This window comes from Nicotiana sylvestris, chromosome 4, assembly GCF_000393655.2.
Source record: "Nicotiana sylvestris chromosome 4, ASM39365v2, whole genome shotgun sequence".
Classification (NCBI taxonomy): Eukaryota; Viridiplantae; Streptophyta; class Magnoliopsida; order Solanales; family Solanaceae; genus Nicotiana; species Nicotiana sylvestris.
This window is the reverse complement of record NC_091060.1, coordinates 16908875-16931908: the sequence shown is the minus strand read 5'-3', so window position 1 is coordinate 16931908 and position 23034 is coordinate 16908875. Positions and strand designations below refer to the sequence as shown.

Genomic DNA, 23034 nt, shown 5'->3' with positions numbered 1-23034 from the left:
GGTTTACTGCATGATATTTATAATATCAATTCTAATCCCACTCCAAGTAGGTAATTCCAATAGGAATAATAATATTTTTTGTACTAGGAAAAAAAAACAATCATATTCGTTGGGATCAAGTAATTTTTTCTATCTGATAAAAAATAATTATAAAGCAATAAACTAAAAAATCTTCCTACAAGAATCAAACATTTGTAAGTACGTGACTCCACGTTCAAAACTAGAGCCTATTTGACCAAATTTTGAGAATATGTTTATTTTGAAATGTGTTTTTTCATAAGAAATACTTTTCGAAAATAGTTTTGGATAGTAGAAATTTATGTTTGTCCAATATATTTAAGGATGTTAAAAAAAATTAGAATATTAATTTATATTTGACCAATCTTTTCAAAAAGTGCTTTTGAGTGTCATGTTACTATAAATATATATAAAAAAATTGCTTTACAAATAATATTATTTAACTAGATAAGGAGTTTTAAATCTTTGTTATGGAAGATTGTAACTAAACATTTTAGTTTTATTTAATCTAGTAAAAAGTAAAATTGCAAAGTGAATTAAAAATTTCAATTAATATAAATATAATTAAAACAACATTATGGCACTTAATAGTTTATACAAGTATTTTATTTTTCAAGATGATTAAGTAGGTTTAATTTTATATACATAATTTTTTAGTAAGGATATTGTTGTCATGAATAAAATTAAAAACAGCTTTTGCTTGTGCTTTTCGGAAAAAACTACTTTTTTGGTTTCTTCCCCACAACAGGAAATCAGCTTATGCTGCCACGCAAAAGCACCTTTTTTTTCTTTCTGAAAAACTTGGCCAAGCACATCAATTCTTCAAATTAAGCACTTTTGATTTACGAGAAGCTTGATCAATCGTGTTATAATATATAGTATTCTACTATATAATATTCCATGGATGATTTACACAAATAGTCTATTTCAGTACCAATCATTAAGTTTTGATCTCGTTTAAATAAATTTTGCAAAAACAAGGCTTTAACCCCTTTGTTTTGTTTTGTTATTTAGTAGTACGTAATTCACTTTAGAAGGAGGCAAAAGCCAAAAGCCAAAAGCCAAAAGCCCTGTTCGAAAAGCAACAAAAAGGCAGAAGCCCTATTCGAATAAACAAATCAAAAGCGGAAAGGAAAAAAAAAATAAAGCAAACACAAGCCTACGAAACAGAGGCAGCGCTGCTTACTCACGGAGGCCACGAAAAGATTATAGGATTCTTTACAAATCACTAATTTTTGAATTTAGGTATGTGAAATTCCCTATTGTCAATTATCCTACAATAGTAATAGGTAAGAATTGAATAGTTAATTCCCTTCTTTCTTTATATCAACAATAAATTTTATGTTTAGGTGTGAAACTTTAAAATTAATTAAAATGCACTGGTTGTTGTAGAATCGATTATTTGACTGGTGTCAATTGGACTGGGGCCTACGTATTGGCTCGAGAAGTTTTAAGGTGAGTTGATATAACTCTTTACTAAAGTGGTTTAACTCACAAAAGCACGCACACAAGGTGTTTGATGAATTGCATAAAAGAGTTAATATATACTTAATTGGAGTAGTAAGTACCTATTAGCTTAGAATTATTTTCTAGCTAAAGTTTAGATGATTATTTAGATATATATGCATAAATTTCAGAATTTTATGTTATTCTTATATGCCATCTTCATGTTGAAAATTCATGAAGGATTAAGAACCTTTATAAATACTTTTGAATGTTTATTTCATTCTTATGTCATGCCTTACATTTAAGGATACCAGTATGAGTATGTATAAAAGATTTAGACTTGCAAAGTCACAAGAAGAAGTTTTAGAAAGAAAAGATTTTTGGGAGCATCCTTTATTCTGAGAAGGGGTCATCGTCCAGGCCTAGGGTCCTGACCAAGGCGTTGACTTCCTCAAACTACTTGTGCCAAAGTAGGGAGCACACGAGTCGAGGGTCTCGTTGCTGAAAATTTACTTAGTCATGCTAAGGTATGAGACATGAGCGCCGAGAACCATGAAGCGAGTGGCACCTCGTGAATTGGGCCTATTTGATCAGGTTGGGATTGAACTTGTGCCGATCACACGGTGACTGAGACAGAATTAAGTCAGGATAGTTGGAACTCCCAAAGTATAAAGTGAAGTATATTTTTTTTAAGAAAGAAGAAGAAAAGAATTTCTTTTAGAATATTCATAAACTGCTATTATGCAATTATTTAGAATTATTCTTATAAGCTTTATGTTTTACATGCATTTAGAACTTTTGTTCATAATGTATATGTTATTAAAGTTTCACCCCTGTTGCTGAGACTCACTGAGTACAATGGATGGTACTGACGTTCTCTTTTGGGAACCTATATTGGTCTGCGGTACAACGTAGGAACCGGATTCGCAGGCGAGCAGGCTACGAGTTAGGACTTCCTTCTCTTCCAATACTATTGGTGAGCTCCGCTTTTGTTCGTGGAGTATTCGTTAGAGTCATCTTTATTTAGTTATTTCTTTGTTACTTAGAGAACTGGCCAGGTATCAGTAAAGGCTTGATAGACATAGTCGTTGGGTTAAGATTCAGATGTTTTTGATAATAACTTAACAGTATTTCATTGGTTACTATGAATAAAGTTTTGGAGTTAATTTATTTAAATGTTTAAATTAATCAAAAGTATTTGGTTAGAGTATTGCCTTGTTGCATATAAAGTTTGGAGTTATAATAGATTTGATAAGTAGAGATGGTTCGCTCGGTCATGTTTAGTGATCGAGTGTCGGTCCCGGCTTGTTCAGAAAATGGGTCGTGACAAACTTGGTATCAGAGCCAGGTTGTGTCAGCCATGCCGATGTGGGTCAGAGTTCAACTGAGTTTAGGCAAATCCCGGTTAGGCGGCTGAGGACGCTGAGTCCATAAGAGGGGGTGTATGTAACACCCCAGGCTTTAGACAGAGTCCAACATTGGCAAAACACAAGAGGGATGCTAGGTATATAAGTTAACAAGCCTTAGACCCTAGCGATGCGTTTTAAACCCGTGAGGGCCTAGGCCCAGAGCGGACAATATCACTAGCGGGCTGGGCTGTTACATATGTAACATTATTTTCTCAGTTAGTTGCAACAATCTAATTGTTACCATTATATATTCAATACGGTCAAATACAAGGCTAGACATCAATATACATCAAGACTGCTATTTTCTTTTTAATGACCGAAAAATTCATCTGGGCCATTCCTCAAGACCAAACGCGGCCTTCAAAACTTGGGGATAATAGGCCTGCCTCTCTACCCTTCTTCGCTTAAATACGAATCATAGTTCGCATGGCACAGGGATTAAACCTTTGAAGTCACAATTCCCTCAACCAAACTTTGCAACTTGAACTAAGCCTTGGGGGCAAGCGTAAAGATTATCTATTCTATATCACTGAAATTGAAGGGAAGAAAGAAATTAAGCTTCCATGAACTAGAAAGAAAGAAAGGCAAGAGGAAAGAGCAAACTGAGGGAACTTGAACATTCGTCTTACTTAACAATTCAAATGACTATTTTTCTCTTAATTTAAGTCAAGGAATTTCATTACAATATGACATATAAAGCATGATTCAGCCAATTCAATTTGGCACCTGCACACTGGATTTCCATAGAAGTGGTTAAGTATAGCTAAACAGATAGAAATGGTTTAGGTGGAAGTGTTCCACACGGACACTTTTAGAAAAGTTGAAGTTTCTCTTCAGTTATTTGCTCTTGTGCCTAATGCCAAAGATGTTGTGAATGCTAAACTTACACATCACACGTTCAAAATAATCTTTCATTTATGTGACTAATTCGGCAAATTGAAGGGGAGCATTAGCGTAACTGGTAAAGTTGTTGCCATAAGATCACGAGTTTGAACCATGAAAACAACTTCTTGCAGAAATGCAGAGTAAGGTTGCGTACAATAGACCCTTGTGGTCTGGTCCTTCCCCGGACCCTGGGCATAGCGGGAGCTTAGTGCACCGGGTTGTCCTTTTTAATTCGATAAATTAATTAACTTAAAGAACCGCCTCAAACTCATCGCTCAGCAGTTCAGAGTTGAGTGTCAACAAAAAACACCATAGCCACCTTTCAAGCTGGGGGTGGAAAAAGCTCATTCACCTCAAGTAGGTTCAGACTCAACTCAGTAACCAAGTATATGAGTAATTAAATGGCATAATACTAACATTATCATTAAATTGTTGAATCATTGTCAAATATAGACTTGTCAAGGAAAACTCTGAACCTTAGGACCAAAAAAGAGCTCCCAAGAGAGAATATCAAAACGCTTTGCTATACAAAACCACACAAGCTATGCTGACTACAACACGACCTTAACAGAAGCGCGACATTTTGGACACAAGATTTGACAAACCATATTACTTGGACAGGTTCCGTATCCAAATACAAGTGAACTTCTCTATACAGCTTGCTCTTTTTATTTTTCACTTTTTATTGCAAATCCTGTAGATCCTGAACATAGAGTAGTGAATGGAGAACCAGAATGCTGCACCAATTTGGTGCAGGAACTCAACCATGTAGCAACTATATCAGCAAATGGCAGAGGAGAGGATAGTGCAGAGAGCGTAGCTGACCTCAAAAGTGACTAGCTGAGGTTCACCGTTTGGGCTCATTTAACGTCTTACCCTCAAAGAATTCACCAAGCATGCGGTCAAGATCTTCAGCTGAATATCTGATGTACTTTTGGGAGTTTTTACCACTCTCAACCAAAGGCCTGTTATGCAGGAAAAATGAGCATTTTACATCATCTCAACTTTCCTATGGAATTAACAACATAGGAAACACTCTTATGTTTCATCTCATATGCCACTATTACATATTTTGTTAAGTATAAAAATTGTGACTTATAGTACTACTTTATGTAGCTTCTAACTATGTAAAATTTATTCAGGAAAGAGTAAAGACTGGATTTACATAATTAGAAGGTTATACCCTCCTAGCAATGCGACTTATTTAAAGCATGAAGCAAAAGAACTCTCTCTGTGTCACACATTTGAAAGATGTCAAGTGATCAAATAATCTTATTTTTTCCGTTTTTCTATTTATCGTCTGAATAGTGAGATTGAATTTGAATGAAGAGTTAATAGAAGATGGAATCACTGAAATCTTGTTTCGTCTTCACTTGACTATCTAGCAACATCACGCTAGAGGTTTCAACAAACAAGCATGCAAGAGAGAAATAATAGCAAAATCAAATAAAAAATACCCAAAGCGTTTAATGAAAGATCTGTATGCAGGCAGCAAAACTTCAGCAACCGCAAGCCTCAATGACTCTCGCAACTCAGTATCTGGAACAGTCCATTGAGTTTGCCTTTGATGAAGCTCTTCGAACTGCACATTGAATGTCTTAAACCTGATAAAGAGTACCAAAAAGTTATTCATATCAGAACCAAGATTAGATTATCACTGTTAACAAAAGTTTCTAAAATAAGAAACCTGAGAACCTACCTGTCTTTCACAATCGATCTTGAAACTCCACTACTATTCTGTCCATCAACACTACCAGAGTTACTGCCTCCAGATGATGTTAGCCCTTGAATTGATAGGCATTGAAGGATCTACTCAAGAATAAAACAAAGTGTTGATTAGGACAATTATATGGGAATTTCATATTCTTTGTCCACAGTGATCATTCTCATGGCATGCCATAATTCCACCATTTGAAAAGAATTTGACAGTTCAGAAAGATCAGTTAATTTGCACATAATAAAAATTAAAGCAAGGGTAACTTTATTATTTTAAACAAGTTAAGGTAATTATAATTGCACCTATTCAATGTTCTTCATAATTTTATTTACTAATCTAGAGAAGATTTTCCAAAAAAGCGCTTGATATGATAACTAGATTTAGCATTCTCAGATACTTTAACAAACTGCACACCTACTTTAACAAAAACGATGCAGGAAACTCCCCCCTCACTGGAAAACAAATAAGATAAATAGAGGTTCGCCGAACATTGAACTATCTGTGGTTGAATCTACCTAAGCTCTTCCTTCATAGAAACAATCTTGTTGGCAGCAAGCAAAAAGTAGATATGATGATGAAATTGGTAGCAAGGGAAGATTCTCCGAGTCGGTGGGACTAAGGAAATCGATGATACATATAAAGGTTAATGACCAAAGTGAGTCGGTCTATCCCTTTTTCTAATTTGCAGTTATTGTCATGCGGAAAAAAATGATCCTGCTCTATGCACTCACACAAGCTCTTAATATGGGGTAGAAAATGGAAGCTCATCAGATGAGGGCAAATGATTCAAATAATAGTACACTAACTGATCAATCACCATAATCATAAATGAGACATGAAGCTGCAAAATAGAGCATATTCAGTAAAAGCTATAACCCATAAGCAAGAAATGAAGCAGCGAAAAAAAGTAAATCAGGATGAATGCCCATTCAACTGCACCCCCCGGCCTTTTCTTGAGGAAGGGAGTTGGAAGGAAGAAAAGCGAGCTGAGCAATACCTTTGCCCAAGCAATTCTTTTATATTGATTTGCATGTTGTTGTACAACTCTCCGGTGTCTTTGCACCCAGTCATCCCCTAATAAATCTTTGGCTTCAGACCTGGAGGCAACAAAAGGATCAGCACCCAACCATAAGTAATCAGAAAACCTTTGAGGTCATCATCAGCATCCTGATGTATAGTTAATTTAACAAACCTGCGCACAGATCTGACCATATAGTGAATATTGTTCATAAGGAACAAGTGAGTCAGAGCAGGATCCTTATACTGCTTAGATTTCCCGTCTAAATTGGTTTGAAGAGCCTGCATTATACGCATAGTAACAGCAGCTAGCTGTGAATTTGAATCTCCTCCATTTTCAAATTCTTGGAATAGTTGCTTCAATGTTGATTGATAGCTGAAACAAAAACATTATGCAACTCGTCAAGGCAATTATGTCAACAAAGACTGACAGCTTATCTACAGGCAGTTCCTTTCCTCAAAACAAAAACAAAAAAAAAAAAAAATTCCAATTCCTATGTGCTCTTCTACCGCAGATGTTTGCTCCAGAATAAAACCAAAAAACCTGGAGAAGCATTTTCAGAATAGCCTCACAAGTCGTGGGTTCGAGCCCCACAGTGGGCGCCGTCCTTAAATATATAAGTGAATAAGCTTCACAAGTGACGGTGCCGGGAAAAGCTATTTGATTTTATTTATTGCTGTATAAAGTACTTCTGCTTACTGTATAAACACATACACACACACACACACACACAGAGAGAGAGAGAGAGAGAGAGAGAGAGAGAGAGAGAGAGCAGCATATGATGGCGTGTCCTCAGTTACATATTTTGGAGAAAATGACACAAAATACTCCACGATTGTGCAGGTCAGATAATGATAAAGCAGAAACCACTCTACTGTTTCTGACCAAATAATTTAAAGACAGCTACTCTGCCCACAGAAAATCCAGGAATAAATAGTTTCTGATAACTTATCCAGGAGTAAATAATACTCACATTAGTATTTTATTCTTACATTCCAGACAAACGACCAAACACATCTTGCTATTGCCGAATAAAGGTTTCAATCGGTCTGTTGAATAATAACATGTGCATTATGATCAACTTCCTTTGAAATATTCTTTTTTGAACTTATTACCTCATTCCATGAAATGGACCTGACTTGAGTGTAATAGATACAGAGGATTCATAATCAACTTATTTGGAAGAGGCATCGTTCATTGATATTGCCTCATTCCACGTACCCTTTTTAGTCTTCTTCCTCCAGAACTTTTGCACTCACGATTATTTCATAAACCTAAAACTACAGAATCTACAGTTCTCTTAAAATAGGAATCAGTTGCCCTTATAGTACATAGTAATTGCCCATTTATTTTATAAATCCTTTTGAAATCTGACAAATGCTCTCATCACTAATCTCTGTGACCAACTAACTTCACACCTGTCTCATTGATTCCCTGAGATCTGAATTATGCAACCCACTGAACTAGTACCTCATCAGTGTTGTAAGGGAAAGTGCTACCCACCCTCTCACTATATGCAACCAGTCATCTTCCAGTTTCTACTAATGCCACCTCCCATCAGATACTGCCTATTAATCACTGAGCTTGACCACCTAGCTTATTCATCTTTAGGCATCTCCTTTTCTATAAAATTACTTTCTCATATGTAATGTGTATACTGAATGCCTTAAAGCTATGAAGAAGAAACTATTTCGACATAAGTATTATCAACAAAAAAAACTTTTGAGCTGATCGTCTGTTCTCTCTATGCTTAGCATTGACATAACAGCAACATGAGGTTCAAGACCTCATACTCTATTTGTTTCTCATAACATAAATGTTAAGTGAAGCTCAGTCTGGAGGATGATCAAATGCAGAGAGGGAGGGGGGGGGGGAAGGAGAGTCAAGAGCTCAACTTGTGCTCTATGTATTGAATCAACTGAAGGAATGAAATGTAAGGACGGTGATCTGTGAATGAATGAAAATGGACAATATATCTTCTACTTAACCAGTAACCACTACCAGAAATAAATCAGCTACCACTAACCTCCTAGCTTAACAGCCTAAATCAACTTCTTAATTTAGCAACGACTACTTGCTGCTATTTATAATGCATACAAGCATCGGTACAATCGGACTGCAACTGGCTGTCACTATGGCATTCCTCATCTGCAATAATAAACATCCCACCAGATTCATTGTTCCTTAAATCTGAGGCATCAGAAAACTCTGACCAAACAAAGCAAAAGGGTATTCTGCAATTTTGCAGTCAAGCAAAATTTGATTAAGGTCTTTCCTAAAATATACGCTAATCCAGTAGGTATGTGAATCCTCAAAACCTTAAAGACCCTTCACATTAACCCTCATGCCCAAAATTGTGATTAGTGTTTTACAGTTCTCCATATATGAATCCTGAGGCCCGACATATTGCTACTGCAGTTCTTAGTTTAAAAAGTTGCAACTAACCAGTTCCTTTGCATGGTTCTATATGGTATCATGAGTATAATGATACTTATTCATCCACCCTCGAAGCTGAAAACCCAAAGAAATACAGAGCTTATCCAGAAACCATGGCAATTAGAGCAAGTCTTGTCTACTTTGCTGCTGGCACAAATGCTCATATTATGGCACACTAAAGAGTCCCCGGGATATCCACTCGGAACGTCTTCATACAATTTAGTGAAGATGTGGTAAACTAGTAATATACCCTTGGAAGAAGGAAGCTACTATCTGACTTTGCCTCCATATAAACAAGCAAAAAAACATGTTATGTAGTTGAATGAACTTACTCAAACAGGAACTTCACATAATTAATCACATAGCTGGTCAAGGGATGAACAGTTCCATCTGAGACGGCAGTTTTAGTTGCATCCTTCTCAACTGCTTCTTCAAAGTCACTAAAGGTTTCCTGGGCTGTCTGGGCAAGTCGCTTTGTCAAACCAAAGGCAGATTCCCTAATTTCATTGCAAGCTTTACCTATGAAAAGTGATTCAATCTGCAGAAGAGCTCAAATTACATATTGTTAGTATATAAACCGTGAATTTGACCCCAAAGAATTAAAGACTTCAATGATTGAGTGTTTGCCCTTGGCCTGTCTTACATGTAGACATAATGTTATGAATCAAATGTCTGTTTGCTAGTATGTCTCGTACCTCTGAATGAAGTTCCCGCATTATTTCATACATATCTAGAAGCACAAACAACTTCTCAGGTGATCTTTTGCTTTTTGCAATTGCATCACCAAAACTAAGCAGCATGGCGACACTTGTGGTAGTAACTTCAGCAAAACATTGATCCTTGAGTGAATCAAATCCCTCAAATATTTGATCACACACTTTATGCTCCCCAGAAAACAACAATTTGACCTGTTCAAATAACACTATAGTCAAAGGCCAAACTTTTATCTAATTCCAGGGGTATTAGAGAAAACTTACAGCAATCCGCATAAAATGAATCCAATTTCCAATTTTAGCTTCCAGAACTTCCCATTGCATCTTCTGAACATCATCTTTGCTAAGTTTTTCCACTCCCAAAAGGCGAAGACTTTCTTCCAGGACAGGAGAACGTGTATCCCTATCGGGACATTTAGAATCAAAAGAATAAGAAAAAGGGACGAAATGAGGAAAGGAATCGTAGCATTTACTTCAATAACTGTTGCAACGTGGATGTAAAACTTTCCAGGAAACTTATGTTCAATCGTAAGAGAATAACCAAGAAACTTTTTCATGTATTTAAAATTTGCCTGAAATCACAGCTTTCAATTCCTCATTGATCTCTCTATATGCAGCTCCACTCTCTATTAACTCCAATACAACTGGTGAACTCAAAAATACCAAAAGTTGGCCCCTAAAAGAGTTCATATAATGAAAAGGTAATTAAACCACAACTACTTATTTCCTTCTACTCTTCTGTTCTTTGATAACTCCTTCTACTCTTCTATTTCAGGTTGGTTATAATATGAACAAATTTGAGGAAACTAAAAGGTCTCCCATCTATCAAGAAAAGGGCATCTTAGTATTTCACCTTTGAACTCTAAGTTAAAGGTGGAATGTGTAATGCTATAATCAAATTGGAGGCTGTAACTACACAATTTTTAAGTAATCCAACTATATTGGAGGTTTTGAGAAAGATTTAAGTTAGGATATATATATATATATATACTTGTTTTTAACTTGCTTTTATGTGGTATTGATAGTTCAAACTTAGATCTATAGATATGTGGCTTCTTTTATATATCTTTCTTAAATCCTATACTTTTTTAAGAAGATCTCTTAAGGTTTATATATATATATATATATATATTCTTGTTTTTAACTTGCTTTTATGTGGTATTGATAGTTCAAACTTAGATCTATAGATATATGGTTCTTTTATATATCTTTCTTAAATCCTATACTTTTTTAAGAAGATCTCCTAAGGTTGGCACTGTGATCCCTCCGGATCTACACTATAAGCAGTTTTCCTGAGAAAAGTGGATATGATAATTCTCAGTTGGCTTATAGATGGTTATTTATAACCTTTGAGTCATCCTAAAGAACAACTTCTTAAGAAATAATTAGATTTAATTATTATATATAAGAGAAGACATATAACTATATGAACCCTCAGGGGTTGGCCTGGTGGCAATTGACTTGAGCCTTGGGGTTTGCTCCCTTTCAAGGTCTCAAGTTCGAAACCCACTGGGTGCAAACAATTTCTGAGGGTCATCGGACTGGGTAAAACCTGAATTAACCGTGGTGCACTTGCGGGAAACTCCTTGTCGAGGGCCTGTGCACCCCCGGGAATAGTCGGGGCTCGAAGAGACTCGGACATCCGATGCAAATCAAAAAAAAAAAAAAGACATATAACTATATATTTGATTTTCAGATCTAACTTTTCTATCTAATATTAAGTTAAGGGTTTAAGGTTTAGGGGTTTGGGATGAAGATTTTGTGTCATCATCTTCAAGTTGGTTAAATTGTTGTTCAAGTTCATCATCAGCAACATCAGAAGTGTCACTATCTTCTAATAAAAGTTGTTCGATCTGGTTAAGAACAGACTCATCTAAATCAAGATTTTTAACTTTGTCAGACAACTTGCAGTATTTGGCTATATGACCTGGTTTGTTGCACTTGAAACATTTGTCAGAATTGGGAGTTTGGAAGTTTATTGGTTTATGTTTACTGGGAATGATTTTGGATTTAAGAGGAAACGGATTGGTCTTTCTAAACTTAGGTGCAGAAGACCTATATTTCGTAATCTCCATATCCTTGGTTGTTCCTCTCTTATGAGGTTTTTTTACTACAAAGTGGTTTAGCCAAATTGTTCACAGAAACTACCTAGATCTCGGCGAGTCTGTGTTCTATCTTTGGCGAATTGTCTCAATATCTTATCATGTTGACAGATTTTAAGAGCGACATGTTGAATGAGACTGGTAAGTTGGCCATAGGTGATTCGTTCGTAAGGAATAACATCACCAGAATGCTGATTTTGGAGTTCTTCTTTTACTAAATCCCTAAGAGACTTAGACAATGAATTTTTCTTTCCAATATGGGAGATTTCCATCAGGTTTTTCGTAGATTCGGGTAAGAAAGGAATCTTTATACCATCTGAAATCAGAAAGAGTTTTACACTTAAGGTTGTTAAGTATGTCAGAAGATCTTTCCCTAAAGATACCTAGACTACTTATGAATGTTTTAATAATGGTATAAATCAGGGTGTTGGTTGAATCAGGAATGGTAAGGCCATCGTTAAGAATTGGTTCTCCCGTTGAATCAACTCGGACACTTAAGAGAATTTGGTTCTTATATTCTTCACTAAGATGGGTATCCCACCATCCCTTAAGTTGACCTGTGAAAGCCAAGACATGGGTAGTAAGCTGGTCAGAATAGTTATGAGAGGTTCGGTATGCAGTGGCTACCATAGTCATTTGCTATAATTTGGCCAAAATATTGTATTCAGAACGACCATCTATGTTCCATTCATAGATATTATTGGCATTATAATTGTTTTGCATAACATTGGGTCTTTCTTCTAAGGCTACATCGGGATGGGCAGCTCTAGAATAGTAAAGTCTTTGGGGTTGACGCCAGTTGAAAGATCCTGTTCTAACAGAGGAAATTTCTAGGGGAGGATTGTCATGAAATTGTACTGACTGCGAATTGGTTTCTTGGTCAGAATAGACTTCTCGGAGAACTTGTACAGAAGAATCGTTAGTTGGGGTATCCTGAGCTATCAGGGGACCGGAAGCGAAGCCCCTAAAAAGATTAGGGAAAAATAAACAAATGTAAGGACAGGAAGCAAATGACAATGTGATAATTAAACCTGCAGAAGATACACTTAGAGTGCAAGCAAATAAATTTATGGGGCAGAGCCGACCATGTAAATAAAATGCGATAAAGTAAATTAGGAGGTTGAGCCGACCATAATGCAGAGTAATATAAATGTAAACTTGGACAAGAGTAAAATAAATATAAACTTGATTATTATTGAAACTAAAAAATTGATAATACAAGTTAAAAACTTATATTAATATACTAGAAGAGAGCTCTAACCAATTCTAGAGAGAGGTCGAGTATTCTTTCTCAAATGGTACTGTAAGGTGTGTATCTTACAAGTGATAAGGGGGCTATTTATAGCCAAAAAACTAAAAATTACATGGTGTTTTCTAATTTCATTAGGAGTAAGTGCTAGTTGATGTCATGGATGATGTCATTATGCTGTCTATGCTGATGTAATTTCTGATCAATTCCTCGGAATATTAAATCAGGGTTTTCTTCTGATGACGACGACGATTCTTCATATGAAGATGCTTGATTTTGTTGACCTGGAATTTGTGTCTTGAGGGTATCAAGAATTTTCTCCATTTGCTTAATAAAATCAAGTCTGCTACTGGAACCGGCTAGTTGTGCATTTGCAATGGACTTTAGTTGTAAAAATAAAATTTCGGCAGCTTCTGTTATAGCTAGATACTGCGGATGAGACACAAATCACTTTTCTACTGCTGGCACATAGGCTTCGGATGAATCCCACATTTTGTACCATTTGCAGTGGCCTTGGAAGGCTAACCATGGTAGTCCTGTCCTGGCTTGTGGAAGGAAAATTTCTATGAGTATATCCATGGGATATGAAATCTGTGGGAAAATTGGAGGAGTATGGGTATATTTATTGCTCACTATAAAACTTGTGGCAAAAATAATTATATCCTTCTTTTACTGGTGCTGGGAGGATTTCAGCTTTATGACCATAAGCAGACCACCACTGATGTATAAACCACTGAGGGAATTCAGAGGTTAATTGTTTATTCCAGAGGATAAACTATGAATTCTTTCCAAGTTGGTTTTGGAAGGTGAAAGCATTCATCCTTGCTGCTTGGTAGTCATAATAATTGTGGATCAAAAGGCTGAGAAAGTCTTTTGTATTTGGCTGGATGGGTTCCCCATTCTTTTGGTTAGATTATTTTGTTAATCCACACCGTAGTATGTGTGACATATGATTGGGTCTGCTTTACTTTGTGGGGTTTAAACAAGCAAGACCAGGTACCTGTGAGAATGAACTCATAGTATTTTTGGGTATTTTTGTGAGTATTTTGGATGAAATTTGCTGAAGGGCTAAGTATTTTCTTAGCTACCTCATTGGGGGTTGGAATGCCAGAATTCTAGTTCAATTTGAATGAGTGGGTAGACACTGTCATTTTTAATATAAGTGGGTTCCTCGGGGAAGGAGCCTTTGCTTGAAGAAATAGGTTGTGGCACTGGTGAAGAGAGTGCTTGATTAGTTGTAGTTTTTGGGATGTTGGATAGACATCCAGTACCTGCAATGGGGCTTTTAGCCTCCAATATTTTTTGCGTGGTGCGTCTAGCAACCACAGGAAGTGAAGAGTCTGTGTGACTTTGGGCCGCCACGGGGTTGGAAGAAGATGCGTGGCTTTGTGCCGCCACATTGGAATAATAATTTTTATATAATTGGGTACTGATCTCTCAGTTGTTTTTTAAATAGGCTAGGCATGGTCATTTGATCTTTAATTCCCATGAGTTGGCACCATTGCATGAATTCTTCTTCTGTCCAAAGAGACGACATGGTCTGTGCTAGTTGAGTTTGAGCTTGTTGAGATTCTTCTTCCTCAACTAGGTCTGCCCATTTTTTCGGACTGGAAATTGGAATGAGTCCTGAGCTTTCTATCATATGTACTTGGGGGACTCCACTCATGGCGTAGTCTGATGGCTTTCTGCATTTGGGTTGGCTTGGTCCAGTTGCGCCTTTTGAGAGTTGCTTGGAGGCAATTGAAATGGGTTGTTGTTTGGAAACAACATATGTAGCAGACTATTTGGGCACTGCTTCAGTAATATTTTCCTCCGGCGGAGGAAAAGCAGGTAGTGGGGGATCTGAAATTTCTGCTTTCTTTTTTCTTGGCATTTTATCTCCCCTGCAAGAATTCTCGGGGGAGTTTTTGAACTAGAAATTGGAATGGGTCCTAAGCTTTCTATCATATGAACTTGGGGGACTCCGCTCATGGCGTAGTCTGATAACTTTCTGTATTTAAAAGTTGGACTGGAAAAATGGGCAGACCTAGCTGAGGAAGAAGAATCTCAACAAGCTCAAACTCAACTAGCACAGACCATGTCTTCTCTTTGAACAGAAGAAGAATTCATGCAATGGCGTCAACTCATGGGAATTAAAGATCAAATGACCATGCCTAGCCTATTTAAAAAACAACTGAGAGATCAGTACCAATTATATAAAAATTATTGTTCCAATGTGGCGGCACAAAGCCACGCATCTTCTTCCAACCCCGTGGCGGCCCAAAGTCACACGGACTCTTCACTTCTTGTGGTTGCTAGACGCACCACACAAAAAATATTGGAGGCTAAAAGCCCCATTGCAGGTACTGGATGTCTATCCAACATCCCAAAAACTACAACTAATCAGGCACTCTCTTCACCAATGCCACAGCCTATTTCTTCAAGCAAAGGCTCCTTCCCCGAGGAACCCACTTATATTAAGAATGACAGTGTCTACCCACTCATTCAAATTGAACCAGAATGCTGGCATTCCAACCCCTAAGCGGTAGCTAAGAAAATACTTAGCCCTTCAGCAAATTTCATCCAAAATACTCACAAAAATACCCAAAAATACTATGAGTTCATTCTCACAGGTACCTGGTCTTGCTTGTTTAAACCCCACAAAGTAAAGCAGACCCAATCATATGTCACACATACTACGGTGTGGATTAACAAAATAATCTAAACAAAAGAATGGGAAACCCATCCAGCCAAATACAAAAGACTTTCTTAGCCTTTTGATCCACAATTTTACAATTATTATGACTACCAAGCAGCAAGGATGAATGCTTTCACCTTCCAAAACCAACTTGGAATGCATTCATAGTTTATCCTCTGGAGTAAATAATTAACCTCTGAATTCCCTCATTGGTTTATACATCAATAGTGGTCTGCTTATGGTCATAGAGCTGAAATCCTCCCAGCACCAGTAAAAGAAGGATATAATTATTTTTGCCACAAGTTTTATAGTGAGCAGTAGATACCCATACTCCTTCAATTTTCCCACAAATTTCATATCCCATGGATATACTCCCAGAAATTTTCCTTCCACAAGCCAGAAGGACATAAAGGACTACCATGGTTAGCCTTCCAAGACCACTGCAAATGGTACAAAATGTGGGATTCATCTGAAGCCTATGTGCCAGCAGTAGAAAAGTGATTTCTGTCTTATCCGCAGTATCTAGCTATAACAAAAGCTGCCGAAATTTTATTTTCACAACAAAAGTCTATTGCAAATGCACAACTAGCTGGTTTTAGTAGCAGGCTTGATTTTATTAAGCAAATGGAGAAAATTCTTGATACCCTCAGGACCCAAATTCCAGGTCAACAAAATCAAGCATTTTCATCAGAAAAATCATCATCATCATCAGAAGACCTTGATTTAATGTTCTGAGGAATTGATCAGAAATTACATCGGCATGACAACACAGTGACATCACAACTGACATCATCCATGACATCAGCTAGCACTTACTCTTAATGACATCGTGAATGACATTAGAAAACACTATGTAATTTTTATTTATTGGCTATAAATAGCCCCCCGTCACTTGTAAGACACACACCTTACACTACCATTTGAGAAAGAATTTTCTCCCTCTCTAGAATTGGTTAGAGCTCTCTCTTTAGTATATTAATATAAGTTATTAACGTATATTATCAATTTTTTAGTTTCAATAATAATCAAGTTTATATTTATTTTACGCTTCCCAAGTTTACATTTATATTACTCTGCATTATGGTCAGTTCAACCACCTAATTTACTTTATCGCATTTTATTTACATGGTCGGTTCTGCCCCATAAATTTATTTGTTTGCGTGTTAATTGTATCTTCTGCAGGTTTAATTATCATATTGTTATTTGCTTCTTGTCCTTATATTTATTTATTTATTTTTTCCCTAATCGTTTAGGGGCTTCGCTTCCAGTCCCCTTGGTATCAGAGCTAAGGAAGAGAACTGGTATCAGGTTTAACTAGTTTAACCCGTTCTCAATTTCTACGATCCTACGCTGAAGGTCAGAGAACTTATGATAGTCTTTAGCTTGGTGGATCCGAAGTTCTGTAGCGAAAGTTCTAGGGATCTCATAAGGTTTAAACAAAGGAATTGAAGAAGTGGAGGTTTCTGCTGGCTTAGAACTAGTAGATGTTGAAGATTGTTTTGTAAGTAAATATTCACCAAGAGATTGTAAATATTTATTTGTGTAATTATTTTGTTCAAAAATATTTTTAATATCTTTGCCTGTAATAGCTTCATTTTCGTTATTTAATTTGAAAGGATTAGCTATTACTGAAGTATTTGCATAATTTGTTGAAAATCTTTGTGTCGGAGGAAGTTGTGAGATGACTTCTTCTCCAGAGGAGGTTTTCCAAATTTTCGAAACGTTAACTGTTTTTTTTTTTTTTGATTAGAAAATGTTAACTGATTTTGAAAAAGGAAAATCTAATTGGTGATATTCAGCATAAGCTACAAACCATTCAAAGAAATTAATTTGTTATTTTATGAAGTTTAAAGATTCATAGTAAATATTTTGGAGAGTTTTTCGTTTCCTAGAAAATTCTGGAAAAACCAAGTTCTTTTGAAAATATTTTCTTGTGAATAAAAATTTGCTCGAAGTTTTTCTTTATCAATTTGAAAATCTTTTTCTAAAACACCTAATTCAGCACCTAACGCTGAGTAAGTGGGAGATTGGGGTTGTTCATAATTAACTTCTGTTGGAGGGGTCGTTTCTACATAATATTTGGCTTGTGGGATCCTAGAGTCAAAATTAACAGTTTCGATCCTAAAAAGAAATGAAGATATTGAAGTCTTCCAAACTGCATCTCAGACTGTGCTGAAGAGGAAGAGATAGAGACCCTTTGGCTAAGGGACCTTTGGAAGGAAATGGCTACAGATCCGCTAGAATATTGTTGGATCTGAGAGACCGTAGTATTTTCCAGTTTCTGCATCTTGTAGTAACCAGTTTTGTGGTAGAGAAACTTGGCTCCAAGAAATGGGTTTTGGTATTGACAGATGAGATCTTTGTAGTTTTGTTTTAAAAAGAATAGTTTCTCCTTTATGGAGGGTTTTCATGGCTCTAGTATTAAAGGCTGAACTCATGGCTTTATACTGTATCCTATAAATAATTGCTACTGGTAAGGATCTAGTCTTGGTTTTATAATTAGTTGTTTTAACATTCAAAATTAAAGAATCTAAGATATTTCTATCTCTAAGAGACACTGTAAAGTTAGGAAAACAATCAAAGTAAATTGGACCGCCACATAGGCTAGTTTCTACCATTCCTAGGAGAGAACCATTGAAGTCTAAAAATCTAGAATCTCTAAGATAGAGGAGTAGAGACGTGTCTAGACCTTCCCTGGACAGAGGTCTATTTGCAATTTGTACTAAACCAAAATGGAGATAATTGTATTTTCGCCTATATTTTTCTATAGACTTTGAGTTTAAAAGTTTGATTTCCTCATGATCTGATTCGAGAGGAATGGTTTGCTCAATTGTAGAAATATGGTAATCACTGATTAAGGTTTAACCAGTTTCCGGTCCAAAAACATAGTTATATATATATATATATATATATATATATATATATGTATATATATATAATGAGAAGAAGAGCATCCTCTACTGCTATCATTGTTGTTACTACGACTAAAGAATACCAAAAGCCATAATAACCACTTTATGAGCACCTTATTTACTGTGTTGGACATTTAAACTTCTGCAACAAGCGGAAATTGTGTCCACAGCCCATAAGTTCGACTTTCGGTTCCAAATTAATCTACTCAGATTACGTGTCAAATTAAGTCAGACATTGTCAAAGCATGTATCGCAGTTATCTTAAGCTTCGCCTATTTCCCTGCAGTTGCTGAACTGCTTAGTAGAGAATAGTTCAGCTTTTAGGCCGGTAGATTGATCTTTTCTCCAGGATATTATACTTAAAAAGCAACATTGTCTGTAGAAGATGTCAAGATCATATAGTTCATGGCTAGAAATGGATATTTACCTGTATATTTTTACAAATTGCTGTTGGTGACCAGCTTGAACCATCTGTTGGGCTAAATCATGCAGTAAAGGCAGGATCCTTGGAGGTATAAGAGTTGGCGGTGTGAAGACAGCATTTTCTGCACCATTTTGCTCAGCAATGCTATTGGACAGACGGTTCTTACCACTAGACTCCTGGTGTCCAGGTGATCCAGACGATGGTCGCATTGAATTTGGGAGACACTCAAACAGCCGATCAGGTTCAACAGGTTTACTGAAAATGTAGAATTCAGATTTAATCAAAAAGCTCAATTGGAAGGTCAAATAGTAGTATTTGGGTGCATTTCTACTTCAATTTTGAAGCCTCGTTGGAGTATTGAAGATTAAGAACATAGGCAAGACATAGGATTTTAGAACTTGTAGCAACAACTTACAAGGATATTCCTCACAAGATGCCCCAAGAATCCCAAACCCGAAAATGGTACTAGGGGATAATCTCAACCTAAATAAAGGTTAACTTAAAGAGCACTGAAACAACCATTTTAACTTCCTTAAATACTTCACTAATCATTATATGGCAAATAGGAGAAAACTACAACTCCTATTAATATCGATACTTGAATTTCAAATCAATCATAAGTCTACAAATAGGTTTTCATGGAATTCCTCCTGGGAAAGAATTTACACGCAAAGTATCTAGGAAACAGGATCAGAATAAAGTGTAAAACAAGGTTTCAAGAATAAGTCTACAAATAGAATATGTTGTAAGCAGTAAAAATGTTAGCAAACCTATAAGATAACAAGAGCTGCTTAAACTCCTCTTCGAGCTTTGAGATAGCCTTGGCTAGCAAACTATTAGCATGATTGAGCACTCCATCACTACTCTTGAAGCTCTTGTTGTTGCTGAAGAAGCGAATATTGTTTCTCAGCTGTTCAATTGCTTGAAGATAACTTTCTAGGTCCTCATGTGGCCCTTTAAGTATTTTAACTTCAGCCTAAAATAAAGCTACCATTAATTAAGAAGTTCTAAATTAAAAATGTGCATTTAAGAAAGACCAACTTATCTGAAAAAAATTATCACAAAGATATAAAGGATTCTTCGCACCTGATAAGGCACAAAGGGACAACATTTTTAAAGTGGATTTTCTTTCACTTTCTCGATTTTTGGCTCCCAGAGAAGAGTGGTTTAACCAATACATCTAAAGCAGAATATTCTTTCTAAAATCATATTCCAGCTACACTCAACTTTTTACAGGGCAAATGTAGCAGGCTAGCAGCAAACAATTATTCTTTTCATATTCTACAGGGGCTTTTTGCCGGCAGTCTTTGGGTTCAACTTTTACAATCCTGAAGATTTGGGTATTGGAGAAATCATTCTTTTGCCCTTCTCTTTTGATCTTGTTACAAAATGGGAGAGCCCAAAATGATAGAAGCTGGAATGAAACACATTTTTTACATCATGAAACAAGAAGAAAGAACTGAAAAATTATATGATAAGAGAATATCATTTTTCAGTTCCCGTAGCTAATTGGATTCAAGAAAAAGCTACATTTGCTCCGTTGCGAAGCACCCTCACCCTCAGATGAGGAGCAGAGAGCCAACTTCAAACAAGAACGCCATGTTCTTAGACTCTGTGAGCTTGGGGTTAGGATTTGTTTCTCCTTTATTATTCTCCAGGTCCAGGGTGGAGGATAGAGGTTCATCATTTAAAAAATGGCGATCCTTTAAAGTATGCATGAGTTAGAAGATTTTTGTCCTAACAGTTTCAGCTTGATAGAACAAGTAGCGATGAGTTGGTGAATGAAGAGGTGAATGTGTGAGGTTGGAGTTTGAAGGAGAGGTCATGACTGGATGGTTTAGGGAGAGCTTTACGATCATGCTTCAAGTTTGAGCCTAAACTCTAATACCACAAGAAATTCAAGAAAGGAAATGGATAGTGAAAAATAAGCTTTTCTTTTCTGTCCTATGTTCATGTATAAGGGGTATACTTATACACTACACAAATGTTATCCCAATCACACTTCTAGGAAGATTATGCTCATCTATAATCTATATCTATTTGTATACATCTGAAAGACTGAAACTTATCACATATATATTGAGGGATAGTTTCAGTTCATCTTAAACACTAAGGTCCCATTTGTTTGAACTTAATGAAGGTCTGAATCTTAATCATTCGGATCTCAGTCATTAAGCGTGTTTGTTTTTTAGGTTAGAATCTTGATCATCGAGATCTCAATCATTAAATGCATTTGATTTTTTTTCTTTTCTTTTACAACCACTTAATGGTTCTGCCACATATTTGAATACTAAGAAATATACTAAGTTCTAATATTTTTAAAATGTTATTTATTCCAGGATTTCTGATAGAAAGTATTTCGCCACAACTCCATCCACTTTCACCGCTGCCCAACTACCACCACCAACGCCGATCACCACACTCAGCTGTTACCACCGTCAATCACCACATTCGTTGTCACCACTACTAACCACCATTTACATTATCACCACCAACCACCATTACCACGACCACCACAAATCACCACATTCAGTTGTCACCACTACTAACCACCATTTACAATATCACCACCAACCACCATTACCACGACCACTGGAAATCACCAGCATGAGCCAGCGTCATTTATCGCCAACCACCACTATCAGCTGCCACCACCATTATCTATCACAATCATCTACCAAAATCATCAACTGCCACCTTTAACTACCATTGTTACCATTGGCTACTACCGACAACCACCACCATCAGCCACCACCACTACCAATAACTGACCGCTAGCCAGCACCCACAACCACCACCATTAGCCATCACCACTGCCAATAACCACCGCCAGCCAGCACCCACAACCATCACCACCACCCACCACCATAATCATGTTCAGTTAGTTAACAAGAGCAATGTCTATCAGATCTAAGCAAACCAAACGATAAAACAAACAATAGAGGCCAAAGCAAAATCAAACCTGACGAGAAATATCAAATTGGGACAATATAACCTCAGCAGCCTTTAAAGTCTTATCAATATTTCCATGAGCCTTCCTAATAGCATGAGTCCTTATCTGCAAACAATAGACAGGAAAACTGATCAAAAATGTAATTGCAAATATTAGCAAGTACTGATCAAAATTAAATCAGGAAAAAGGAAAATTGCAGACCTGAGTGGGACGCATAGCAGTGTCAAGAGCAGAAAGACGGTGATCAAAGGAACCCAAGATGTTGACCACATTGTCGGTAATGGACTGACTCTTCTCCACTGCATCTCTCATCATTTTTGCTCTTTCACTTAGCATATCTACACCTCCTCCAGTGTTTCTTGGTATACCCATCTTCTTCGGTTCTTCTGTGGGTGTGGGGTGTGTGTTCTAAGGAAAGGTAATTGGGAAGAAATGAAAGCAATAATGAAAAATGGAGGAAAATTTTGGGTGGGTGGTGTGGGGTGGGGGGGGGGTTGAATGGTGATGACTGATGAAGAAAGGGGTCCAAGATTAGTTGAAAATGGTGGACAGATGTTTTTTTTGTAAGTCTATTTTTGATATGTACAGGTGGGGGACAGATCCTGCCTTATATTTTTCTTTCTTTGTAAGTTAGATCCTTTTAAATAAAAAAGTTAGATCCTCTCTTCAATGGTGTTTCTAATATGGTCAACTTGGAAAATAAATATCATAGCCCATACGGGAATGTTTCTCTATTTTTTTTTTTCTTGTTTTGATTTTTGTTTGACTCGTGTCTTTTTATATTTAAATCATATTCTATTAAGAAATTTATTTGCTTCCACTTTGGAATTGATTAAAACTCTACAAAAAGAAGTCAAATGCTCGGACTTTGTTTTGTGTTGAGAGCATAATGCATAATGTATAGGTTTATGCGCACATCATATGTTCCAACTCTAACGCCGATAAAAGCATAATATTTAAGTTTGAGAGAATTTTTGGGAAAAATACTACTTTGTGGCTATTAGGAAAATTTTTAATGTATTTAAAGAAAGAGATTGTCACACAAATAGCTAATCATATTCAATGTTTACCTTTT

The 23034-nt window shown here is 36.5% G+C and overlaps 1 protein-coding gene and 1 long non-coding RNA gene across 2 annotated transcripts; one reads left to right on the top strand and one right to left on the bottom strand.

The window, feature by feature from the left end:
• The first annotated feature begins 1092 nt into the window (after positions 1-1092).
• LOC138889123 (uncharacterized) lies at positions 1093-2634 on the top strand. The gene is made up of 2 exons (XR_011406689.1): positions 1093-1263; positions 1411-2634. It is a non-coding gene; the product is annotated as an uncharacterized lncRNA (long non-coding RNA).
• Positions 2635-4148: 1514 nt separating this feature from the next.
• On the bottom strand, positions 4149-22465 carry LOC104239771 (exocyst complex component EXO70A1-like). Its single transcript, XM_009794493.2, has 12 exons — positions 22161-22465; positions 21969-22064; positions 19777-19982; positions 19010-19261; positions 9907-10045; positions 9625-9837; positions 9262-9467; positions 6668-6868; positions 6473-6572; positions 5458-5567; positions 5216-5362; positions 4149-4723 (listed from the first exon to the last, which is right to left on the bottom strand). The coding sequence occupies exons 1-12, from the start codon at positions 22329-22331 to the stop codon at positions 4606-4608; spliced, it is 1959 nt and encodes a 652-aa protein (XP_009792795.1). The 5' UTR covers positions 22332-22465; the 3' UTR covers positions 4149-4605.
• Positions 22466-23034: the final 569 nt, after the last annotated feature.

Excerpts from the sequence above, each read along its gene's own strand:
- LOC104239771 (XM_009794493.2), bottom strand. The coding sequence starts at position 22,331 with ATGGGTATACCAAGAAACACTGGAGGAGGTGTAGATATGCTAAGTGAA. Across the intron at positions 10,046-19,009 it reads CAATTTGTAAAAATATACAG|GGATACACGTTCTCCTGTCC; the intron begins GTAAATATCCAT and ends ATGTCCCGATAG. Across the intron at positions 6,869-9,261 it reads TATGTGAAGTTCCTGTTTGA|CTATCAATCAACATTGAAGC; the intron begins GTAAGTTCATTC and ends TTTTTGTTTCAG.